The following is a 24786-nucleotide window of genomic DNA, read 5'->3' as shown; positions in this document are numbered from 1 at the left end:
TTTCAATAATAACGGTAAGCTTCCAGTCAGGAGCTGGCAATGTATATTGTATACGATACAACCCATTTTTATTCTTCTATGAATTTCCTTCTCATGATCAGGGTTCCCTGTGGGTAATTGACCAAGGTAAACGTACTCCTTCACAGACCCTAGAGGCTGACTGGCAATCTTGAACTCTTGTTCTCTTGCTATTCATCATTATCTTTGTCTTCTGTATATTAATCTTCAACCTCAATCTTATACTCTCTCTGTTAAGGACCTCAATCATTTGTTGTAACTCATCTGCATTCTAGCTGAATAGAACAATGTCTTCGACAAACCGAAGGTTGCTGAGATATTCGCCGTCGATCCTTACTGCTACGCCTTCCCAGTTTAATAGCTTGATACTTCTTCCAAGCACACTGTGAATAGCATTAGAAATATTGTCTCTCCCTGTCTGACCCTTTCTTTATAGGTATCTTCCTCCTTTTCTTGTGCAGAATTAGGGTAGCTGTAGAACTTCTGCAGATATTTTTCAAGGTATTTACGTAAGCGTTCTGTAGTCCTTCATTACGTAATGCCTCTATGACTGCTGGTATCTCTACTAAATCAAATGCCTTTTCGTAATCTATGAAAGCCATATAGAGACGCTTATTGTACTCTGCGGATTTCTCGATAACCTGATTAATGACATGGATGCGATCCATTGTAGAGAATCCCTTCCTGAAACCGGCATGTTCCCTTGGTTGACTGAAGTGCAGAGTTGGCCTCATTCTATTGGAGATTATTTTGGTGAATATTTTATATCATGCTGGGAGTAAGCTAACGGGCCTATAATTTTTTCAATTATTTAACGTCTCCCTTTCTCTGGATTAGTATAATGATCGCATTTTTCAGTTTTCTGGGACCCTTGCAGTCGATAGGCACTTCGTATTATGTCTCCAGCTTCGCTATATGTCTCCTCCATCTTTGATTAAATCGACTGTTATTCCATCTTCTCCTGCCGCTCTTCCCCGTTTCATGTCTCGCAAGACCCTTCTGACCTCATCGCTAGTTAGAGGAGGAGTTTCTGTATCCTGTTCATTACTGTTTAGAATGGAGTTATCCTGTGTCCTCTGGGTACTGTACAGGTCAGTATAGAATTCTTCCGCTGCTTTTACTATACTTTAGAGATTGCTGATGATATTACACTGCTTATCTTTTAGTGCATACATCTTGGTTTGTCCTTTGCCAAGTTTCCTTCTCACTGATTTCAGGCTGCGTCCATATGTTACGGCTTCTTCAGTCTTTCTCAAGTTATAATCTTGAATGTCACTTATTTTCGCCTTGTTGATCAGTTTTGACAGCTCCGCGAATTCTATCTTATCTCTTGAGCTGGATACTTTCATTCTTTGCCGTTTCTTTATTAGGTCCTTTGTTTCTTGTGAGAGCTTGCCTACTGGTTGTCTTGTTGCATTGCCTCGACTTGAATTGCTGCCTCTGAAGCCCCAGCCTAGTTACGGTTTCACTCATTACCTTTATGTCATCTTCATCTCTCTGTTTTAAGGCTACATATTTGTTTGCAAGCACCAGCCTGAATGTGTCTGCTTTTACCCTTACTGCCTCTAGGCGGACCTGTTTTTTCTTGACCAATTTTACTCTTTCTCTCTTCAAATTGAGGTGAATCCTAGCTCTCACTAACCTATGATTACTGCACTTTATCATACCTATCACTTCTACGTCCTGCACTATGCTGGGATAGGCAGAAAGTATGAAATCAATTTCATTTCTTGTTTCACCATTAGGGCTATTCCAGGTCCACTTTCTGTTGCTACGCTTCTTGAAAAAAGGTGTTCATTATTCTTAGGTTATTCCTTTCTGCGAATTCTGCCAGCATCTCTCCTCGAGCGTTCCTAGAATCGAAGCTGTAGTTGACAATTGCTTGTTCACCAGCCTGCTTTTTCCACACTTTTGCATTGAAGTCGCCCATTGCTGCAGTATACTGAGTTCGCACTTTTCTCATCGCTAGTTCATCTTCATAAAACTGATCTACTTTCTCATCGTCGTGACTGGATGTTGAAGCGTAGGCTTGTACTACCTTTTATCTATACGTCTTATTTAGTTTGATTACGACTACTGCTACCCTCTCATTAATGCTGTAGAATTCGTCAATGTTGCCCTCTATGTCCTTGTGAATTAGAAGTCCCACCCCGTATTGCTTCTTATCTGAGACACTTCTATAGCAGAGGACATGGCCGTTATTCAGCAATGTATAAGCCTCACCAGTTCTTGTAATCTCACTAAGGCCGACGATATCACAAACAATGTCTGATAGTTCCTCAAAGAGTGCTGCTAAGCTAGCCTCACTCGACAGAGTTCGGCTGTTAGAGGTTGACTGGGTCAGTTTCCGTTGGCGGCCTGTCCGAACCCAGAGATTCTTAGCAACCTCTGCTGCGTTACAGGTGTGGCCGCTGCCTTGGTCTGGTGCTCCGCAGCTGCTGTGGACTGAGGGCCATGGGTTAATTATAGGAGTCATCAGGGAGTAGGAATCAACAGGGTACCAGATATATATAAGCATGCAAGAAGCAGGGTGAAGGGAGCAGAAAACTAACGAGTTTGGCGAAAGCGCATTTATTCAAACCACGACTGGCACAAATGACTGGTAAGCACCGCCTTGGAAAGAAAGCGTGCGCGCGAACGTGGCAGGAACTAGGCGTCCGAAAATGCTGCTTAAACAGAGAATACCAATTGCGCGCGCACCAGCGGCTTCATGCGAAACAAGACTCTGGCAGCTTCGGTAAAGCAAAGTTCGCCCTAACAATCGCAACGCTGGTACACCGATGGTTCCCTTTTAAACTTTGCTTGAGCACTAGGCGTAGTAAGTATCGATAACAGCTCGCAGCTCTTTGCATACATACACTTAACTGTTTTAGTGCCAAATTCACCTACCAGCGACGCAGGTGGGGCATACAGAATGAGGGCATATGCATGACAAAGGCAAAAGATGCATTAGTCTTCTGAACGCGAAGAAAAGAACGCTAAAAAAACAGCACGATCACGAGAGGAGAGAAACGCGAAGCTGGTATATCAGTGCATACCATGTGCTGCTATATGGATGTTCTGGCGCTGTTTCCTTCAAGTTCAGTAATGCACCGACCAGCCCAATTCAACATGCTGCCGCACATTGAAAAGAGAGAAAAAGAAGAGGGAAAGGCAGGGAGGTTAACCAAGGACGTGCCCGGCTGGCTACCCTACACTTGGGGAGGGGAAAGAACAGATAAGGAGAGAAAATAAAAATAGTCAGTCATTCAAAGTCAGCCGCAGAGGAATCTCCGCTGTCACAAGCGTTCATACAATCCACACACTGAGAACTAAGCAACAGCTAGGAGCTCATGGCACTGAAGAAGACAAACCACAGTAAAAAGAAGAAAAAAAAAAGAATTAGACACAACCTTATACTTTCGCCAGGCCGGCGGGATCGATATCGCGTATTTTCTTTTTCTCCGCTGCATCGCCCTTTTTACGCATATGGCCTGTCTGTTGCCATGTCTTGATAAACAACGTTTTCAACTTTTCAAAGCGAACACAGTATCCGCCGTTCGTTCCTCCCTTGGGTCTTGCCTGCCGGGCTGACAGCTACATACGCTTCGCAAGCCAAACGACCAGTATCGTGGCGTTTCTGCGCTCTTTCGAAGCGCCAGATAACGGAGAAGGGTCAAACCAGAACGTTACGACACAAAGATGGCAAGTTCGTATATAGGTTTCCGTGATTCAAACACGAATAAGCCATAAAGAAAGCCACAATGGCGATGCAGTGCTAAGATCGCTCGAAAGCACCTATGTGACCGCTTTTAGGGGACAAAGCATTACAAGATTTTGTGGGATTTGAAAAACAAAGCACTTTTGAAATCCGCTCAGCACCTCCACAATAAATATAAAGAGGAATTTACCGACAGCGATTCTCTATATCCCTTATGCAGAATTCAAGAAGCCATAGCGATAATCGAAGGCATTTAGGGCCACTTTGAATGGCCATGTCTATTAAAAATTGCAAAAGTATGATACGCCTGTGAATACACCTGAATTTGAGGGATCGCCGAAGCCATGCCACCGTTAAGACCAAAGGGGTTCCTCGAAAAACGAACATTATCGCAAATGTGGCCTGGGCTCAGTACAACTATTTGACAGAAAAAGCGAATGTGCATAACAAAGCGGCAATATCATTCACTGCTGAAATCCAGTAAAGCTCATGGCAAGGGCACCTTATGGAAAAAAAGCGAAAGAATTGTAGCTATAAGCACAAAGCGGGCGTTCGCAGTTCTGCGTTTTTACCTAACTGTTGTCGATAAGTTTTTTGATAGGTTGCTTAACAGCAAAGATAAGCATGGGGGTTTTATCACTTCTATAAATATTTATCCCATGTGCACTAATTGGAATTCAGCAGGTATAAGTGCTTCAACCTCGTTATGTTTGTAATGCAGTCACTCTTGTCTCTTTCGATTTAGGATGATGTGGTTTTTATCTCACCTAGTAAGGACTGAGGTTCTCAATAAGGAAGAAAGCCTCCCTTTTCACTTATTGTATATAACACTTTTTTTTGTATAATATGCTATTGCATACTAAGTAGCAAATGGGCGGCGGAAGAGCCTGTTAACCAAAAATCATCAATAGTAGACCCCAAATAAGAAAGTAAAAATGAGTGAATTGCACTAACTGAAAGTGGCACTGCGCTTGCTGGTTCTACAGGACGTTCGGCCATAAAACACACTGCCAGACGCAGATACAGTGAATCTATTGTGTACAGATGCTACGATTACTGCGCTCTGCAAACACGTGCCTACAACACCAAGAACAAGCGATAGGAAAGTATCTTAGTTGCACAGAGGCTTCCATTCCCTCGAAAAAAGACGCAATGTCGAGGAAAACTCTTTATTATTGCAACCTGGCGCTCCTCTTGTGAACGAACACCGACGACGTGCTTTCTTCCGTTGCTCGGCACACGCTAATCTTTTAAGGTTTCATCAGTTCAATTCCCGACTTCAATTTGTCACTTGTGCAACGCTCCGGCTGTGCGTTGACAAGCCAATCCAAGATAATTATAAATTGTTATATTCAAGGAAAAGTCACCCACTTGGCTATACAGCATATCTTGATACAGCAGCAAAATGCATGTGTGCCATACTAAATAAATTTTGTAGTTGAATAGGGATTTGTTCCCAAAAAACTCAATTTACCTTCCTGTTTTCTTTTTTTTTATGAATCTGTTTGCACTATGTTGGTTCCTGGATAACTCATCTTGTGAAACGAGTTATTTGTTTTGGTCAATGAGCGGCGTCACTATATGAAGTCTGGACTCATCCTCAGGAACTTGAGCTGCTTTCCGTTTCGTTTACCGCTATGCATTGCTACTATGGAAGCGAACGCAAAATGCATTCAATGCCAACCAAAGAATACTTTAAAGTTTTCACACGCGGTGGCACTAAGTCTGTGCGCTAGTGCAACCAAACAAAAAAAGACTTCGCTTGCACGACTTGTAAGAGCTTGTTGCGTAAGAGGCAGTTTGGGAGCCTTCTTCCGCTAAATAAAGCGGCCAACACTAGACGAGCCGAAATTTCCGCGACGGTTGCGTTCTGTGCGCGTCGTGCACCACGTGATGTGGCCGAAAGGGTGGTGCGCCTTTCGTGCGTCCGGGATGTCAGCCGCCGAACGAGACCGCAGAGCTCGCTACCTGCCAACTTCGTGCTATACTTTTTTTCACACGTGACATCAACAGCCCCTTCTCGCAAGAATAAGTAAAAAAGGATAGTATACCGGTAAAAGCGGAACGGCTCTATACGGACAAGAAGCAGGAATAGCGTGGAAGACACAAGCCAGCTCTTCCTGCCGCTTGTCGGTAATGTTTTTCCCCCCGCTATTATCGGCTCAATATCGTGGGCAGTCAAATCCGTCTTTCAATAGCTAATCTCTTGGATCTGTACATTATGCCACTGTTCTGTAGTATATTTCAGTCAGCCGCTGTTGACCATGCATAAAAATGCCACTAATATGATATCGTTTTGTCCGGGAAAAAGACTCGGTGTAAATTAGCCGAGAGTATCGCCTGTATTCTCAGAGATATTAAACGAGCTATGAACAGTGGTGTCTACAACATTTGGGGTATCTTATTTAAAAGTAATAATGTATGCAACCTTATTGAGCTATACCACGGGTATAGCGAAGACGTGTTCTAAGCGATCCTCCGTCATCAACGCTTCGGAGCAAGGAAACCCAAAGTGGACGAGGATTCGTGAATGGCACCAGAACACGGGTATTTCAATAGCTGAACTTCCAGAAAGCGGCAGTGCACAAGTCTCAGTTTGATCGTTAGTGCGAGGTTATTGTTTCTCTGAAACTTCCGGCTTTGACACTGCGTATAAAAGATCGTTTCTTCTAAGTTTTCTTTCTTTTAAATGGCACTCTGTAAACAGTGCAAACGGTAAAAAGCAAATGTTCCACACGTACAGTATAACCAGGGCAAAATCGAACGCTGCGAAAGAAGAAAACGCGCTAAATATACACAAACCTTAAAGGACGGTGAACACTCCAAATTTACATCGCAGTGAGCAGTCCGGGGTAGCATAGATGGTAAACAAACTTTCAGTAAAAGTAAGCGTGTTAACGAGCATGACTGGATGAGATGAAACTTTCAGAAACATGAATGACGTAGGCCTTAGTGAAGCTGTTGTATTTAGTATGCAACAACAACATCGGTAGATTACTCCGAAGAACTCACGATAAAGGTGAATCGCGCGCGTATTTCAAGAGTAAGCCATGTAAAAAAATTTTATGGAGCGATTTCAGCTTTATCGCGATTGATCACTTTTTTTTTCTTTTTTTCTCACACACCTCGCTACAGCGTCAAAAGCCTAAAGCATTATCACTGCTCATTGTGTGATTTATTCTTCGAGGCTAGGTGGTGCCAAGTGAAATGTCGCGACAATCCTTGAGATAAGCACGTATAAATCATACCATAAAAACATTTTATTTGTATAACGTTGCGACTAGTGAGAACATCAAGAGTTCGCCAGCAAAGATAAATGGAGAAGGTAGCCTCTACAAGGCAGCGTTTCAGAGTGCGGAGTATCCCGGCCCGTATAACAGAAAAGCTCTTACAATGTATAAAATTGTTTGCGGGAGCAAATTCCAACCAGTCGTAAAGTTGGAGAAGGCGGCCGGCCAATGGCCGATACCAATTTCGCACGAAATGCTTTGTGGAAACATAAAACAACGAGAATTCAGTATCAACAATGCAAACACGGCGCCCCAGTTGGGATGAAAAGTGCGCCCGACTTATACTCACACGCGCTGAAGGGTGCCGCCAAATGCAGCCGCACTTGGGCACGCGTTCGCTTCATTCAGCATGACCGACACAACCCGACGGTGTTCGCCTCCGACCACGGAGTGCGCCGCCTATGCTCGCTCCTCTGCTTATCCGTCTAAAGTGCGCGCCGCCCAGCGCTATTTGCCGGCCCAAGTGTCGCACTCAATGGCCATCGCTCTTTATGTCTGCTAAGCACAACCACGTACTGCGTCTAGTCAACGCCACACGTGGTTTATTGCGAGACAAAGTGGTCACAGGAAGTGATATCAGCCAATCCTGAATAGCGCTAAATAGACAAGAACGGACATAAGGGCGACAGCACACAGCGCCGTCTGTGGTCGGTACCAGTCTTTTTAAGCGCTACTTAGGATAGCAGCATGATAGCCCGAACCTCTGCCTTAACCGACGGGCCGACAAGCCTCAGACTACAGCCGACGATTCGACGAGTTGGTTGCATGCAGGCTTCCCTCTTGGTGGAGTACATTACGTCGAATCTGTCATGGGGTAGCGCAGGGGGTTTCCAAAGTGGGTTCCGCGAATCCCAGGGTTTTCACGAACGGTATTTTAGGGTTCCGTGAGGGGCCAAAACGAATCCTAGTCCATCGGGTGGATTTTTACATTAGAACTTGAATTAAACAATTAGAAGCACCACTTCCGCACTTAGGTAGTCTTTCGCAAGAAACATTCTTTCATCACAAGAACCCTCGCGAGGCCGTGGATAAACAGCACATCGGTGGGGAACAAGAAGCAGTGGGGAAAGGAGTGAAGTTCCCCAAGGCCGCAAGGAGTTCGGGAGCAGCCCTGCAGAGAGGCGGCCCGATCGGCGGGACTGAAACGAGGCACGCAATTATCTTCTCGGACAGCCGCGCAACAGCACGCACGGCCAAGAACAACCGCGAGAAGATTGTGTTTTACTGAGTATGTGTAAATTTGATGAAAGAACTCAAAGGTGCAGCCAAGTAGACGCCCCTAATGAAGTCCAACACAATGTTATTTTGATAGTCTCCTGTGCGTAGGTACGGTGACCGCTTTTCTGCCGCCCACGTGTCTGTTCAACACAAAGATGCATTTCGCACGTTTCGTCTCTCCGGCTTTCAGTGAGCTTGGCAGGCGCCTCTGTAAGCTCTTTGTACACCACAAGCGAAGGGAACACGAATAGTGATCAACGCATTAACCGCTTTCGTGCCGCAACTTGCCAAGAGTGCACAACATTTCACTTGGAGCAAAATTCGCATCGGTTGCAAACGAACACACACAAAAAATATTGGTAAAGAAGTGCCGGTAGTGCTGCTCTTCAGTGTCGCCAGATCGGCTCCCTCGCTTGCACCCACAAAGATGCCCCGATCTAGGCCGACCCAGTAACCGCGTAAGATAACGAGCACGGCACGGCACAAACTAATGAACACAACCACATCACTGCTGCCACAAACAACGCAACCCGAAATTCGGCACGTCACAGTAACCAGACGTGCGGTGGAAGGATTCCGTATCTGGCTCGCTAAAACGACGAGCATTATTTATCACTTATACACGAAGAGATCGCGAACGAACTTACGGTGCATGAAAAAGGCTGATGACAGAGACAAACCGAAATGACAACTTCGACGAAAATGACGATCATGGCAGTAAAAGAAACTGCGCGCTATGTCACGCCCCGCGCTGTGGAAAGAATATTTTGCCAGTTAGAATTCGAGACATTGAAGTACTGCTGTGTCGTCTGAAAAACACCTGTCGTCATTTTACGAATGCTGTGAAGCAGTGCCTTATACGCTTTGCTCGCAAGGAGAGAAGAACCAACTGTGGTTCTTCCGGTTTTGGTGCCTTAGAAGTGCACCCAGCCGCATTGCCTATTTTCAGTTTTTTTTCGGCCAGGAAACAAACCTGTGAGATTGTTGTCCGCAGGCGGATCCCACAGTCACTTAAGTAAGACAAGGTTCTCAAAGCAAAACTATGGAGCAAGAAAATAATTCTGTTTAACGTTAACATGACAAAGGAGTTCCTCAATTTCTCCGGCCTTCATGAATGAGAGCTGACAAATAAGGATGTCATAAGAGACGCCTGCCCCTTTGAAGGAGTGCGAGAGAGAGGCTCAGCTGTCAATTGACGCCTGCTGACCGACAGCCAACGAGGGGAGCACAGTGCTTTTCTTGTGCTGCCGAGAGATTAACTCGAGCGCTTCGCACGGCATTGAATCGTTGCACGTGGCACGCTGAGCGGAGGTGCACTTGCCAGAAATACAAGTACGACACGCCGTACCCCAAACACCGCGCCGCCATCGCATTGCATAACCAGAAGAAATATCGAGATCTTACGGGTTGTTCGGTAGCAATCATTGCGATTTTGTTTTCCATTGTCGTTCGCCGACGCTGCTTATACTCACTCAGTGCCGGCGGCGTCAGTTGTTTTAGAAGTAGCGGGCAGTGGAAGGCGACTTTATTTACAATGTGGCGATTCCTATATAGCTGCTTTATCCATGCAGGCAAAAGAAATGTGCTGGGTAGGTTGTGTGCTCCAACATTCAAAACAGAAAGAAGCGTGCTGCCCGACGCCGCGTCAACTCGCATTAAGAAGCGCCTTTCACGTCGGGGGTAGACAGTGTTTGTCAGATACAGAGGAATATTGTTGAAGCAGCTTTAAATACCAGATCGCCATTGGCACGAACGACTTATGGCATGATGACAAATTGAGCCTGAGGCACTGTCACTCGCTGCCTTCTGCGGCTGCCGTTTACGCTCGAACAGCAGCTCTCCACATGTGACACGTTCGGGATGTGTCATGTCTGGCAGGTCCTCTCTCTCTCTTTTATTTTTTTTCTTAACGTGCAGCGATCTCTCTTGCTGCGTGTGCACCCACCACCAGAGGCGTGGGACGCCGCGCAACAGTTTTCGAAAGCGCACCTGCTCACAACCGCAGGCGTTCCGAGGACGGACGTAAGGCTGAGCACGGAGGCGAAAAACAGGCGAGACTCAAGTGGTCGTCCTGCAATCTCCATAGGAATCGCGTGTCAATCTCACATGTGACGCGATTAACCCCTAGTCGGCTGGTTGCTCCCAATCATCAGGTGTGCAAGTTTTCTACAAACACCTACGATGAAACGCCTCTCCTGATACATTTTAGCTACTATTGGTGCATAGGACGAAGCCAAATCCGTGTCCGACATATTGCAACTCTCATTATATATTCGACGCAGAAAGCAACACCATCGCAGTCTCAACAAAAACTTGAAAAAAAGAAATATTCCGACAAGCTGGCAACCGGACATTCGCCCGACTGAAAGCTAGGTGGGACGGCAAGGGAATGAACGCGCACAATAACCCTTCTCCCTTGTACGCCGCGCGGTTGCTATCTAAGAAAACGCATAAAGCGGCACAAGCAGGGTTTTTCGCCGAACGTTATTGGGTGTTTTTGCGGTGAAACAAGTACGTTGAACCAACGAATAATATTGATGTCACGCGCTTGGAGAACCCAACAAGATTCTCACGTGTGGCAGTGAAGAAAACGCGCGCATAGTGTGATCGGGCGTGTGCCGCTTTAGCCGCGCTTTAGTTGCCGCGCGTCGAAAACGACAGGAGCGGAAGTCCCTTGGCATTCTCGAGGGGCCTTCCTGAAGCAACGTTGTGACAGGATTTTTTGTCACATAAATTATCAACTCCCTACAATTGCTGCCAAAGTCTAGAGCCGCGTCTGTCTCGCCGTTGCCGTCTAGCACTCGCGCCAAATCGGAGTTTCCCTTGGCGCCTCATGCACACGTGAGATCCACTGCAAGTACTGCCGCTTCGAACCGCTTTCTTTGCCTCTTTTTTAGGGCCAAAAGCAATAAACGAGCTCCAGAATCGCTCTAATCGAGACTAATTCCGCGACCGCCTGCGCGGTTCTTTGACGCTCTCATAACGGAGCCGTTTTCGCTTACGTCAATGTTAGCAATGAGCCACCATATAGTGACGGGCTCCCCGAGGGAAAGGTTCGCAGCCAGTGGGAGTCTCTGTGCTGAACGCGTACCAAGGGTGGTGCACATGAAGGGGGCGGAGTTCGTCATACCTTATACATACAGGCGACCGGCGCTGCAGCGAGTGTTAATCCAGCAAAACGAGGACAGGACTCGGCCTTGCTACGAGAAGAGATCGAGCAAAAAAGATCCACAGCGAAAAGTAAGCCTTGGCCCACTCGGCATCCCCGTCACCTTCCGATCCCGCTTGGCAGTCCCCCGTTAGCAAATGCTCGGCGAAGAACATCATGCCGAGCTCGGCCGTCTACGACCACCGGCGCAGCGCCGTCGCGGCGGCGGCCAGCGCCAGCAGTGGCAGCCCGCAGGCCCCGAGGGCCGGTGCCCGGCCAGTGGTGGACGAGGCAACTGCGTCGCACTCGGTGTGGTTCAGGTGCTTCTCGCAGGACCCGGTGAAGAGGCTGCTGCTTAGGTAGCCCGTGTAGCGCTCGAAGAGCCGGTACGCCTGCGCGCCACATTGCTTCTCCGTCTGGGCCCGGTAGCAGTTGTAGAAGGCGTAGAAGTAGCTGCGACAACAAGAGCGCCTGGCGTCACCAGTGGCAAAAACACGAAAGCGAAATCACGAGGCGTGTTCTATATAACGAGTCCTAAATCCGCAGCGCGTTATCCCACGAGACGACCATTTGAGGGATCGCCAGCCGTTTGTGCGCAGGCGCGATGTAAGAGCGGGCGCGAGAGAGAAAATCTGGGGCTTTTGTTCCTTAATATATGATTCTACTACCTTCTACTTACGTTTGCTTACGCTCGGACGCTGGCTGCCGGCGCGGTAAAATAGGTGAAGCAGCGGGCACTGACGCCCGATTTGGCGACCGCTGTGTCAGACGGAGTGTCTCGCACCTGCGGTGCTTGTGCTCAGTCGTGGCATATCATAGCTTTCTTGTGTCTTACAGCGATGTACCTTGTAAATAACATCACAGACGTTTCTGTGGGAGCAGTAGCGACCGTAACAGAGCCCGGGCCACATATATTGAAAGTCTACAAGGCAGAGCGCCGTAGCAACCGCGGTTGAACGCAAGTGGCTGAAAGGCCGCCGGTGACGATTGACTCAGCACCAGAGCCGCTGGCGCGAGAAAGTCTGTTCGACGTAGATTCAGAGGCACTGGTGTGACTGGTTGACACCGGTGCCTTTCACCGGTTCTGACTCGTGTTGCAGAAGTCGCGGGGCGTGGTAGCGCTGAACTTAGCGTCACAAGTTCGTGGCTGGACTGAACTATATTTATTCAATCGTGTTCTTTACTAATTGTAACAACGTGTCATTATTTCACATTATTGGCGGCGCCTCCAGGACACCAAAGCGATAACGGGTACACCAAAGCTAGAAGCCGGACTGGTTCGTGGGTTGGGGCCGCGGAGGCCGAAGCGTGCCAGGGGGTGTTCGCTTGAAAAATTGGCTGTCCGCGATAGCGATAGCCGATCTTATACACCACTGGCCGCCCTGTTTCCAGCTTTGAGGCCCCGCTACCCCTTGGTTGCCCTGGAGATCCTGCGCCGCCTGCTTTATTATAACCACAGGTGCTCTCTTGAGGCCTCCGTTTGCCGGTTACATGTGCCCTCCTGGAGCAGTGCTTGTAAAAAAAATCCAATCTATACATCGTCGCGACGAAAAATGCGACCCGCGACTTATACAACACCAGTGAGAACCTTGCCACTTCAGACACGGCGATCATCGAATTGGGCGTCCATGCCCACTGCCTCACCGCGCGGGCAGCCAGCGGCGGAGCGTAAACTCGATCGCACTCCGCAATGTCGGGGACAAGTAGGGAACAAACGCATACAACGCGCGCTAAGAAATATCCTCCGCAGTGCCTAGGCGGAGTCATGTATTCAAGGAGCAAAAGCCCCCAATTTTCTCTCTCACGCCCGCTCTTAATTGCCCCTGCGCACAAACGGCTGGCGATCCTCAAATGAACGTCTCTTCGTTATCCCTGGCACATCGCCACACTGGGGTCGAAGGCCATGAGCTCTGGCGAGGCCAGCGTCAATCAGACTTGTGTCGCACTGCCTGACGGGAAATCAAGAGGTGCACAAAAGCTTTTCGTTGTCACTGATATATTCGGTACCATTCAGCCGCAAAAAGCGGTGCCCTTTTTGGCATCGCCGAACGCCCTCGCCTCCCTCGCCATTCCCTAGTTGTCCATCTTCTCAAAACCCTCCAATTTCATAACTCTACGCTGTGCTTTCGCGCTATCCGCAGTGTGGATGAATCCGCCCGCGCGTATTTAGAACTCTGCTGCCGCAGAGCTTCGTTGGTTGGCACTCGGTACACGTGCTCATCAAAGACGGCAGCCCCCTCACCGCCGGGGCTATGCTTCCTCACGGACTGGCACCGACAAAAACACTCTGCGCACCAGGCGATTCGAAGGCGACTGCGTTGCGTGTGCAAGGTCTCGATACAAACCATCCGGCCAAAGACAACAGAGAGAGGCCGCAGAATGTGTACTGATGAGCCTCACTCAAGAAGCCGCAGAGAGTGCGCACCAGGGTGAATACTGCTAACTGCGTTCTCTAAGAAAATCTGTCCGCCTCGAAACACTCCCGCCATGGGTGAGGTCAAACCCCCGACCTTGTTCGCAGTTGCACAGCGTCGCCATGGCCCCTGAACCACGGTGGCTCGTTACAAAGCTGCAAACGGACGCAGCCCACGAAGGCCACGGCTCCGAACGAACACTCAATCGCGACCACTGCGCAGTTTTGTTCCGCAGGGACAGCTTAATAAATTCCGCAAGGTACACAATACAGGCATTCTACGGGGCAAAACAGAAGCAGATGAAGAACCTCTTCCACACACATACTGGTCTAAAAAAACAAGAAGTACACATTGGATTTCTGTTAACTATATAGCCAACAGTCACGTAGCACCAGTGTGTATATGTTCCCTACAAAAGCAAAAAAACAAAGCTTGTCATCATCATCATCAACAATATCCTCATCTCTGGGACCCTTTAAGTCGCGAGACGTTTCGTATAAAGGGCCGCAAGCTATTCTAGCCTGATGGCTCCTGCGTCTTTGATTAAATCCACTGTTATTCCATCTTCTCCTGCCGCTTTTTCCCATTTCATGTCTCGCAAGGCCCTTTCAACTTCATCGCTGGTAGCAGGAGCAGCCTCTGTAACCTGTTCATCACTACTTCGAATGGAGGTATCGTGGCTGCTCTAAGTACTGTACAGATCAGTATAGAATCATTCCGCTGCTTTTACTATATCTTCGAAATTGTTGATGATATTACCCTGCTTGCCTTTCAGTGCATACATCTTGGCTTGTCCTATGTCAAGTTTTCTTGTCACTGATTTCATGCTGCGTCCATTTTTTACTACTTCCTCAGTCTTTCTCACGTTATAATTTCGAATATCCCTTACTTTCTCCTTGTTGGTAAGTTTTGACAGTTCCGCCAATTCTATCTGATCTCTTGAGTTGGACACTTTCATGCTTTGTCGTTTCTTTATGAGGTCTTTCGTTACATGGGAGAGCTTACCTACTGGTTGCCTTGGTGCCTTATCTCTCCCTTCAATTGCTCCTTCTGAAGCCAGCCTAGTTACGGTTTCATTCATTACCTCTATGCGATCTTCATCTCTCTGTTCTAAAGCTGCATATTTGGCACTGCATTTGGCACTGCAAGGCGCTGCATAACAACCGTATTCCTTGTCATGTATGGCCATTAGGCTGCCAGAAGCATTCTCAGCTTGCGCTCCCGACCATTAAAGCGTTGGCCAGTTTGCCCGATGTACTCCTCCTCGTCCTGTTGTACGTGTCCTCTGGAAAAAAAAAATATTTTACGCTGACAAGGGAAAAAAATGAAAGAAAATGCGGACGAGACAGCAGAATTCCTGAGATACGAGACACACACTAGCTGAAGCCAGGACGCTGTAGAGTCCAGTATCGTACCGGTCCGACCCATTGTATGACAAGGTGCAGTGCATGTGCGACCACCACATTGCTCACTTAAATATAAGACTGAGGAGTGACGTATTTACGGAGAAAAAAAGATCCCAGAACATCCGTGCATAGGGCGCCCACAAGTCAAAGCGGAACGAGTCTCTCGCTTACCTCGTCTATAGCTGCCTCAGTGCACTGCCGCGACAGCAACTGGGAATGTGGCAGATACGTGAACATCACACAAGGCACATGAACGAGTCTGTAATCTCATCATCATTTGTCGTGCCTCTAAGTAAAACCTGTCTAAATCATCTCGCAAACAAGTGCCTGTCAGTGGATAGCGAATATTGTTTTGAAATAAGACAACGCTGAAATAAGCACATACACCTGAATAACATGTTTTCGATTGATAGAAAAAACTGAATGAAAGCAGATGTCAGTCCTACTATATTCAGGGTTTTTCTATTGGATACACAAACAATACACTGCGCCGTACCTTGAAAACAAATATGATGCTGAAGAGCTCGGCATGGCAACTTGACCGATATAAGCGCGCTGTCGCGCCGAGGAGCGCCTTGCTTCTTTTTTTATGGAGGCATGCGTGAGAACAAGTTTCGAGCAACAATTTCATGCGTCCTGGTTAAGGGTGTGCGAAAAAAAGAAATTTCGAATACGAATTGAGTGGTCTTCGCTATTTAATTCGCAATGGGAAATTGACGAACAGTCTGCTCGAATCTACTACCACTTATCCAGGGAGAAATTGCTGCCCGAGAGCAGAAGCACGACAGAAGCAGTTGCGCAGTAGCGCAGCGGTCCCTGGGCGCGGCTCAGATTACTTATGCCTAATAGTTTCCAGCCATTAAAACGGAATTTGTCCTCTCGATTATTTGACCAGTGTCACCGTGTTTGCACCCCTTTAAGAACAGCGTGCGGAGCCGCAGTGTCACACACTTCTCTCCTTCAACGAACACAGCACCCTACGTGCATATCTGGCGACGTGCTGCTCCCTCGATTCGTTGAGTGTACTGTCCCTGTACAAACGAAATCAGTTGCTTCTCATTTGCAAGCTCTTCCGTTGACTGCAGTACGCCCAGTTGCGGACGGCACTACGCGCGCGCATCAAACAGAGTAACGAAACCTGCCATTTTTTTTTTTTTTTTACCGTATAGCCTCCGGGGAAACATTATATGTCGCTTTCATTAGAAATTTGAAAAAAAAGATGTTGTTTTACCCAAATACTCCTATTCAATTCAATTTGGAAATTTTAGAATTCAAACACCCTTAACTTTGGTACATGGCATGCCTGAGACACCGAATCCAACGAGAGTTTTCCTGCGGGATCAAAACGGTTTGCTGCGAGGAGCCTTGGGCGGCTATGCCGCTCAGTGTGCCCCTCGCATCTCTGAGCGCGCATATAGATTCTTACCAGCAGAACTGGGGCAGCGTGCTGTTGTGCTGCTGGGTGAAGTCCATCTCGGAGCTCATGAGCTTGCTCAGTCTCTCGTATTTGCCGCTGCAGGGCCCGTCGCGCCGAGACATGCGGCCGAAGCAGGGAGCGTACTTCAGGTACTCTGCACACAGCACGCGCACGATCACTCGCTGGGCTGGGCCCCGCGCACATTGCGAGGGCAGACTGGGTCGCGGGCTGCAACCCCGCCTTTTTAATGGGGACGCAATGATAGCGACCTCTCTTTTTTTGCGTTTTATTTTCTTTTTTTTTTGGCGTTCAATAACGGTCGCACAAGCCGATATCTTAGAAGAAAAGAACACACCGGCTTTTTGGCTTCCCTGTGTATGCTTCATGATGTCACGAGGCAGAAAGCAGTCACGCGGGAGCAGAACACGCTCGCTAGGTCGCCTGACAAGCTGCGGCCCGATGTAGAGAGCCGGAGAGAGAGTGCCAGAACAGCACGTCATTCGGGGCCAGCACGTGAGAATCTTGCGTCATGACGTCACGACACATACACACCTCCCGGAAAACGAAACCGAAAGATTATTTATTTATCTTATACTGTTAGCCCGGGGGTCGTTACATGCGCGGAAGACCCTAACACAACAAGTGCGGCATAAAGAACAACTGAAACAAAAGCACCAAGCATTCCAGCAGAGAATCAAGCCAGTTCAATCTATAGAACGCACTGAACAAGCACAAGCAATGAACAGCTACTAGCTGCGCAAAAGTTACGCCTTACATATTAGGTAGCGGTAAAACTAATTTATAACACACGCCACGAAAGTTCTTCAAGCGAGGCGCTGACATGGCAGAATCAGAAAATATGCCGCTTCATTTAGGCCACTCTCGGTGTATGGGACGGCGGAGTGACAAGGCGGTGTACGCCGGACTATGGAATCAACAGCGAGCTTGGCAGCCTTCCGATCGACAACCGGCCCGGTGCCGTGACGACAGCTCAGGGTGCGTGATTGCGCGCAATAGAAGAAAGCTTTCCCGTCGCGCATCATATTTTTTTCTTGTGGCCTCGAGTTCACTGCACCGGTGCGTGACAACAAAGCGCGCCAATTGCTCTTTTGGTCAACGACACCACCACTTTCTTGGTGCGCACACGGCTGCATACGGGGTCTTCATTCTTAGATTCAACGGACAATATACGGGGTGACGATTTATAAGTTCTGCGGAATTTAGAAGAATCGCCTCCGGCAGATAGCATAATTCTTATTCCTGAGCTGGATTATTCCAAGAGGTGGACATTAATATCACGAGAAATCGAAAGACATCTTCAACTAACCTACAAAACATAACTAATGAACTTCTTAATTACTTTATGGCACATATTGCAATCTGTTAATTGTGGCCTGTGAGCTTGCAGGACGTATCCAATTGAATTGCCAGGATGACACCACTTTCGAGATATTATTTCCCAATTTGTGAGACGAAATACACGAGCGTTCCAGTTACTTTTCATTCATTCATTCATTCATTCATTCATTCATTCATTCATTCATTCATTTATTCATTCATTCACTCATTCATACCTCAAATACCCCATTTGGGATTTTACATGAGGGGTGGACATAACTAGGTAATATCTTCAATGAATGCCTTGAACGATGAATAACTGGAGTAGTGAACCGCTTCAGCAGGTAGATTATTCTAGACTTTCGCTGTTTGAACGAAAAAAGAGTTAAGATGAGCGGTGGTGCGAGCTGGAGGGGGATAAACAGCCGTTGAATGGCTATGACAGGATTAAGTGCGTTGCGCAGACGTGGTGTCTGTCTGGTGATGCAGCGAGTGATAAAACTTGTAACATAGACACAGTCATACTGTTTTGCGGCGGTGCTCGAGGGTTGAAAGGTTCAGAGACGACTTAAGTTTAGTGACGCTAGTGTGGTAAGAGTAGTCAGAGTGAATAAACCTTGCTGCACGATTCTGTATGGAGTCCAGTGCTGTTGCCAGGTTAGATTGGCATGGGTCCCGCACTGAACATCCGTATTCCAGTCTGGGTCAAACAAGTGTTAAATATGCGAGTAATTTTACTTAAGGGGGAACAACACGTAGATTACGGCGCAGGTAGCATAGTTCACGATTGGCATCATTGCTAATGCTGCAAATGTGTGAGGACCAACCGAGGTTACTGGACAAGTTAATACCCAAGTACTTATAAGAAGTCATAGCACACATTTCAGAACCAGCGTAATCAGCTGAAATAAATAATTGGCGACGATGGAAAGTAAGCAGCGACGTTTTTTTTGACGTAGAGAGACATTACCCAATTATTACACGAAGTTTCAATGACCTTAAGGTCAGACTGGAGAGCACGAAAATCAGCGTCGTTTGTGATGGGACAATAGATTACGCAATCATTAGCAAACAAACGAATTTTCGAAGAATAACCTCTCGGTAAGTCGTTAATGTATATTGTAACGTAGATTGAAGACGAGTCTTACAAAATATACGCTTCTTTTCAATGGCGGGCCAGAAGAAGAGCGTGAAGCGTACGCGCTTCGTCGTCTTCCATGGCGCCGGCCGTTGCGCGCGCCGTCCCGCGGTGCGGGAGCCCCACAGCATTGTGTCAATTGCCCCCCATGCGAAAAGCGACCGTCTCGGTCGCGTGAGAAAGTTCCTTCAGCGACGACAACAAATGGAGCTCCTCAGGTGCAGCTCGGCGTTCACGTACGCGCATAGTAGGGTTTCATGCGCACTACATGAACAACTTCAGCGCGAGGACGACGACGGGGCGAACCGGGGTCAGAACTGCAGGGGACGACTTCGTAGGTAACGTCACTGAGGCGGCGTGTAACCTTGTAGGGACCAAAATACCGGTGGAGCAACTTTTCCGAGAGCCCACGGCGACGGATGGGCGTCCAGACCCACACGAAGGCGCCGGTATTGTAATGGACGTCGCGTCGACCCTGATTGTACCGAAGGGTGTCGGCATGTAGTTGGCTCCGGATACGATGCCGAGCAAGCTGGCGGGCTTCTTCAGCTCTTCGTACGAACTCTTCTACGTGTTCGCTGGTGGGGCTATTATCAGCCAGAGGTAGCATGGCGTCAAGTGTGGACGTGACGTGACGGCCGTATACAAGCTCGAACGGCGTATACTGCATAGTCTCCTGTACAGCAGTGTTATACGCGATGGTCACATAGGGTAAAATCTCGTCCCACGTCTTGTGCTTTACGTCGATATACATGGAGAGCATATCAGCCAGCGTTCTGTTCAGACGTTCCGTTAATCCATTGGCCTGAGGGTGATACGCAGTGCTTTTGCGGTGAGAGCAATGCGTCAGCTGGAGAACGTCCTGCATAAGTTCGGCTGTAAATGCTGTACCGCGGTCGGTGATGACAACAGACGGTGCACCATGTCGTAGGACGATGTGGCGTACAAAGAACTTGGCCATTTCATACGAGTTTGCTTGCGGAATAGCTTCGGTTTCGGCGTACCGAGTTAAGTAGTAGGTAGCGACGACTATCCATTTGTTGTGCGAAGAGGTCACTGAAAATGGCCCAAGTAGATCCATTCCTATTTGTTGGAACGGTGCTTGAGGAGGGTCCACAGGGAGGAGAAAGCCAGCCGGTTTAACTGGTGGTTTCTTGCGGCGCTGACAATCGCAGCAGGTCTTTACGTACAGTTTCACAGAAGAATAAAGCCGGGGCCAGTAATACTTCTGTCGTATCCTTGCTAATGTTTTAGCGAATCCCAGGTGTCTCGCGCATGGATCAACATGGCAGGCTTGCAAAATGTCTTGGCGCAGCGCCGACGGCCCGACAAGGAGGTACGTACTGGGACCGCTTCCGCAGTTTTTCCTGTAAATGACGTTGTTGTGCAAGCGGTACGATGATAAGCCGCGCACGAGCGAGCGGAGTAAAACACCTTCAACTACTTGAAGGTGCTCGATCAGCGGCAGCAGCTCAGGGTCAGCGCACTGGTGCTCAGCCATCTTTATGGCGTCAATAACACCGACAAATGGCAAGTCATGGTCAGGGTCCGATGACGTCGTAGGGAGTGGTGCATGTGACAAACCGTCAGCGTCGGTGTGCTTCCTCCCAGATCGGTAGACAACTGTTATGTCGTACTCTTGTAAGCGCAGGCTCCAACGGGCTAGTCTGCCTGAAGGATCCTTGACGTTGGCAAGCCAACACAGGGCGTGCTGATAGCTGACAGCCTTAAAGGGCCTACCGTACAAGTAGGGTCCGAATTTACCAATTGCCCACACAACCGCTAAGCATTCTTTTTCAGTGGTTGAGTAGTTCTTCTCAGCCTTGGTGAGACTGCGGCTTGCATAAGCAATGGGGCGTTCCGCACCAGCTTGCCACTGCACAAGAACTGCACCGAGACCCGTATTACTGGCGGCAGTATGGATTTCAGCGTCAGCGTCTTCGTCGAAATGAGCAAGTATCGGGGCCGCTTGCAAACGCTGGCGCAATTCATTGAACGGCTGCTGCTCCTCGTCCGCCCAAATGAAACGCACATCGTCCCATGTAAGCCATGTCAGAGGCTCAGCAATTCTCGAGAATCCCTCGACAAAGCGCCTATAATATGCGCACAAACCAAGGAAGCGTTGGACAGCCTTCTTGTTTGTGAGTGGCGAAAACTCGGTGACGGCAGCTAACTTGTCGGGGTCTGGTCGGACGCCTTTAGGACCAACGACATGGCAAAGAAATTTGAGCTCTTGGAAACAGAAGTAGCACTTTTCAGGCTTGATGGTGAGGCCGGCAGTACGGATCGCAGCGAGGACACTCTTGAGTCGTGCGAGATGTTCGTCAAACGTGCTCGAGAACACGACGACGTCTTCCAAGTATACGAGGCAGGTTTGCCTTTGAGTTCAGCAAGCACGGTATCCATCATCCGATGAAAAGTGGCAGGTGCAGAACATAGACCGAAGGGGAGAACTTTGAACTCATAAAGCCCGTCAGGTGTCACAAACGCTGTTTTTTCACGATCCTGTTCATCAACTTCGATTTGCCAATACCCTGATTTAAGGTCCAATGAAGAAAAAAACTTGGCATGTTGTAGACGATCTAATGCGTCGTCGATGCGACGCAATGGATAAACATCGCGCTTGGTGACACTGTTCAATTTCCTGTAATCTACACAGAACCGTAGTGTGTTATCTTTCTTTCTGACTAACACTACAGGGGAGGCCCACGGGCTTGTGGACGGCTGGATCATGTGGTCTTGGAGCATCTCTTTCACCTGATGCTTAATCGCTTCCCTTTCGACTGGAGGTACTCTGTAAGGATGCTGACGAACAGGACGTGCAGACTCGTCCGTAATAATACGGTGCTTTGTGATGGACGTGCGCCGTACTTTGGAACACATTGAAAAACAGTCCGCAAATTCATTCACGAGACTCAGTAGATGGTCTTTCTGATGGTCTGACAGAGCAGCGTTAAAGTGAATCCGTTCTTTTAGGCTGGGTAACTCATATTGCTGAGACGATGCGATTTCCAATGTGGCAATGTCAGTGACATCAATGATTTCGCGAAGAAATGCGATTGTCGTTTCTTGCGGTACATGCGGATGCTCGTTGCTAAAGTTTGTTAGCAAAACGACTGAACATTTGTTTCGCACCTGAAGGAGCCCTCTGGCTATGCAAATGATGTGGCGCTCAAGAAGCAGCGGGATGTTGGCCTCAGCAATTCCTTCGGCGTCATCTTCCATGTCGCATCGGACAAGGGTAAGCACGCTGCTCTTGGGTGGCAACGTGACCTGATCGTCAGCTACGCGAAGCGCGATGTCACTGTCGTTGTCATTACTATTCGCAATGGCTTGTGTAGTAGCGAAGCTAACTCTGGACTCTTGCAGGTCGATGATGGCACCGTTCGCCTGGAGGAAATTCATGCCGAGTAAAAGGTCCTTTGAACATTCAGGAAGAATGACGAAGTCGCCGATGTACGTGAAGCCCCGATTGTTGACTCGTGCCGTGCGCTGGCCCATTGGAGTTATGAGGTGCCCTCCTGCAGTACAAATCTGAGTTCCGGTCCATTGCGTCGAAACTTTGTTCAGTGTGCGCGCGAGATTCTGGCTCATAACAGACGTGTCCGCACCCGTGTCGATTAGCGCCGTGACTTCGTGGTCATCTATGGTAACTGGCACGTCGCAAGATACTGACACCGAACTACACTGCTTTCTCTGCGTCTCAATTACGTCATTTCGCGGTCGTCGTAATGGAGGATCTTCTGCGTTCGCAACGTCAGCGACCTCACCTCCGCAGGTGACTGGACTCAGTTTTCCCGGCAGGCAGGCCTGGGTGAGCAACGCCTTGTTGCGCTCGGCGTGAAGACGAGGCTGGAAGACCTGCATCGGGCAGGTGACGGTGACCGGGGGTCACGGAATCGTGGGCCAAACGAGCTCCTGGCGTCCGCGAGGTAGGCTTCAATCTCGAGGGGGCGTTCACCATTGCGTGGGCAAGGCGCATTGAGTGAAAATTCACGGAGCCCAGCACGGCGGTAAGGACAGGCCCTGTAGAGGTGATCGGCTTCACCGCAATGAAAACACGATGGTCTCCGGTCTGCAGTGCGCCATACGTCGCTCTTGCGGGGTGGCCGTGTTTCAGTCATGAATGGAGTGCGGCGAGTCCTGAAGTCGGCAGTTGCTTGTTCAACGGCGCGTACACCATGAAAGTCCGGGACATCGCGCGCATCGTGAAAAGTCGCAGACAACGAACTTCGCGCAGCTTCCGCATACGACTTGCGAGGCCGTGGCTGCGGTACCTCGTGCTGTGGTGCCTCGCTTCGCTCCAGAACGTGTACTGCCTGCCTGATTTCTTCCCGGACGACCTCAGCCAGAGCGAGTCGCGGTACCGATACCGGAGCCACCTGAAGCTCTTGGAGCTTCTCTCGGACAACAAGCCTAATGAGCTCCCGCAAGGCGTCGGTGTTGTCCAAGGGTATAGCGAGAGGCTCACGCGATAGGGTCGACACGTCGCGGTTGTACTGCCTTGTTCGTTGCTGCAGTGCCTTTTCCATTGATATGGCTTCCGCGAGAAACTCTGCAACGGTCTTTGGTGGGTTGCGTGTTAGGCCACGCCACCGAATAACTCTTGCTTGACACCACGCATCAGGTTCCTCACCTTCTTTTCTTCCGGCATGGATGGATCCGCGCGTCGGGAAAGTCGGCACATATCTTCGAGGGACATTGCGACGCTTTCGTTCGGCCACTGTACTCTCGCCTGAATTGCAGATTCAGCTCGCTCCTTGCGATCGAGGCTGGCGTATGTGCTGATTAGCTGGCGTCGGAATTCGTCCCATGTCGATAAGGCCTCCTCACGGTTCTCAAACCATGCCCGCGCGTAGTCCTCGAGGGCAAAGTAGGCGTTGCGTAGCTTGCGCTCTGGAGTCCAGCCGTTGAATTCTGCGACACGCTCAAAGCGATCGAGCCAGTCCTCAACATCCTCGAAAGTGTCCCCATGGAAGGATGTGGGGATTCGCGGCTGGTTAAGGACGACCTCGGTCGGTGCCGTTGAGGAAGAAGACGGAACTGATGTACTGATCTTTCCGACTCGATTGGGTATAGGCTCGTGCTCAGGTGGCAGTCCCTGAAGTCGACGGCTTGTCCGTACGTGAACAAGAGTCAGCTCAACCGGGCTTCGTACTGAGCTTGTAGACAGCGTTCGATCTGGGCGTGGTAGCATGTACCCAGCACCTCCACCAGAAAAGTGTAACGTAGATTGAAGACGAGCCTTACAAATATACGCTTCTCTTTAATGGCGGGCCAGAAGAAGAGCGTGAAGCGTACGCGCTTCGTCGTCTTCCATGGCGCCGGCCGTTGCGCGCGCCGTCCCGCGGTGCGGGAACCCCGCAGCATTGTGTCAATATTAAGAAGAGTAGCTAGTGGCCCCAGGACAGTGCCTTGCGGCACGCCGGAGATAACGGGTGATAAATTAGACCAGCATTGGTTAGCGTAAACGAAATGTTGACGGTTAGTGAGAAAGCTGCGTATCCATTGGAGAACATAAGGGTTAAGATCAAGAGGCTATAGTTTTAGGAAGAGCCAGTCATGAACTTTGTCCAAAGCATTTTGGAAATCTAGAAAGAGGCCATGTATGGGTACGTTTTGTCTTTGAGTATATTAATGAGCGTTTGGTTCAAATAATAAGTGGAACAACAGTGCCTTTTTACTGCGAGTTTGATGGC

The 24786-nt window shown here is 48.8% G+C and overlaps 1 protein-coding gene across 2 annotated transcripts in view; it reads right to left on the bottom strand.

The window, feature by feature from the left end:
* Nucleotides 1-6960: 6960 nt before the first annotated feature.
* Nucleotides 6961-24786, bottom strand: part of LOC142575137 (uncharacterized) — a 99671-nt gene continuing 81845 nt past the window's right edge. For both annotated transcript variants that reach the window (XM_075684171.1, XM_075684172.1), the window contains exons 4-5: nt 16621-16765; nt 6961-11827 (exon numbers count right to left, since the gene is read on the bottom strand). In XM_075684171.1, coding sequence (XP_075540286.1) covers nt 11569-11827; nt 16621-16765 — 404 coding nt within the window. In that variant the 3' untranslated portion in view covers nt 6961-11568. The remainder of the gene's footprint in view (nt 11828-16620; nt 16766-24786) is intronic.

This window comes from Dermacentor variabilis, chromosome 3, assembly GCF_050947875.1.
Source record: "Dermacentor variabilis isolate Ectoservices chromosome 3, ASM5094787v1, whole genome shotgun sequence".
In the NCBI taxonomy this organism is placed as follows: domain Eukaryota; kingdom Metazoa; phylum Arthropoda; class Arachnida; order Ixodida; family Ixodidae; genus Dermacentor; species Dermacentor variabilis.
Note: the sequence above shows the minus strand (reverse complement) of the source record. Positions and strands in the feature narration are given on the sequence as shown.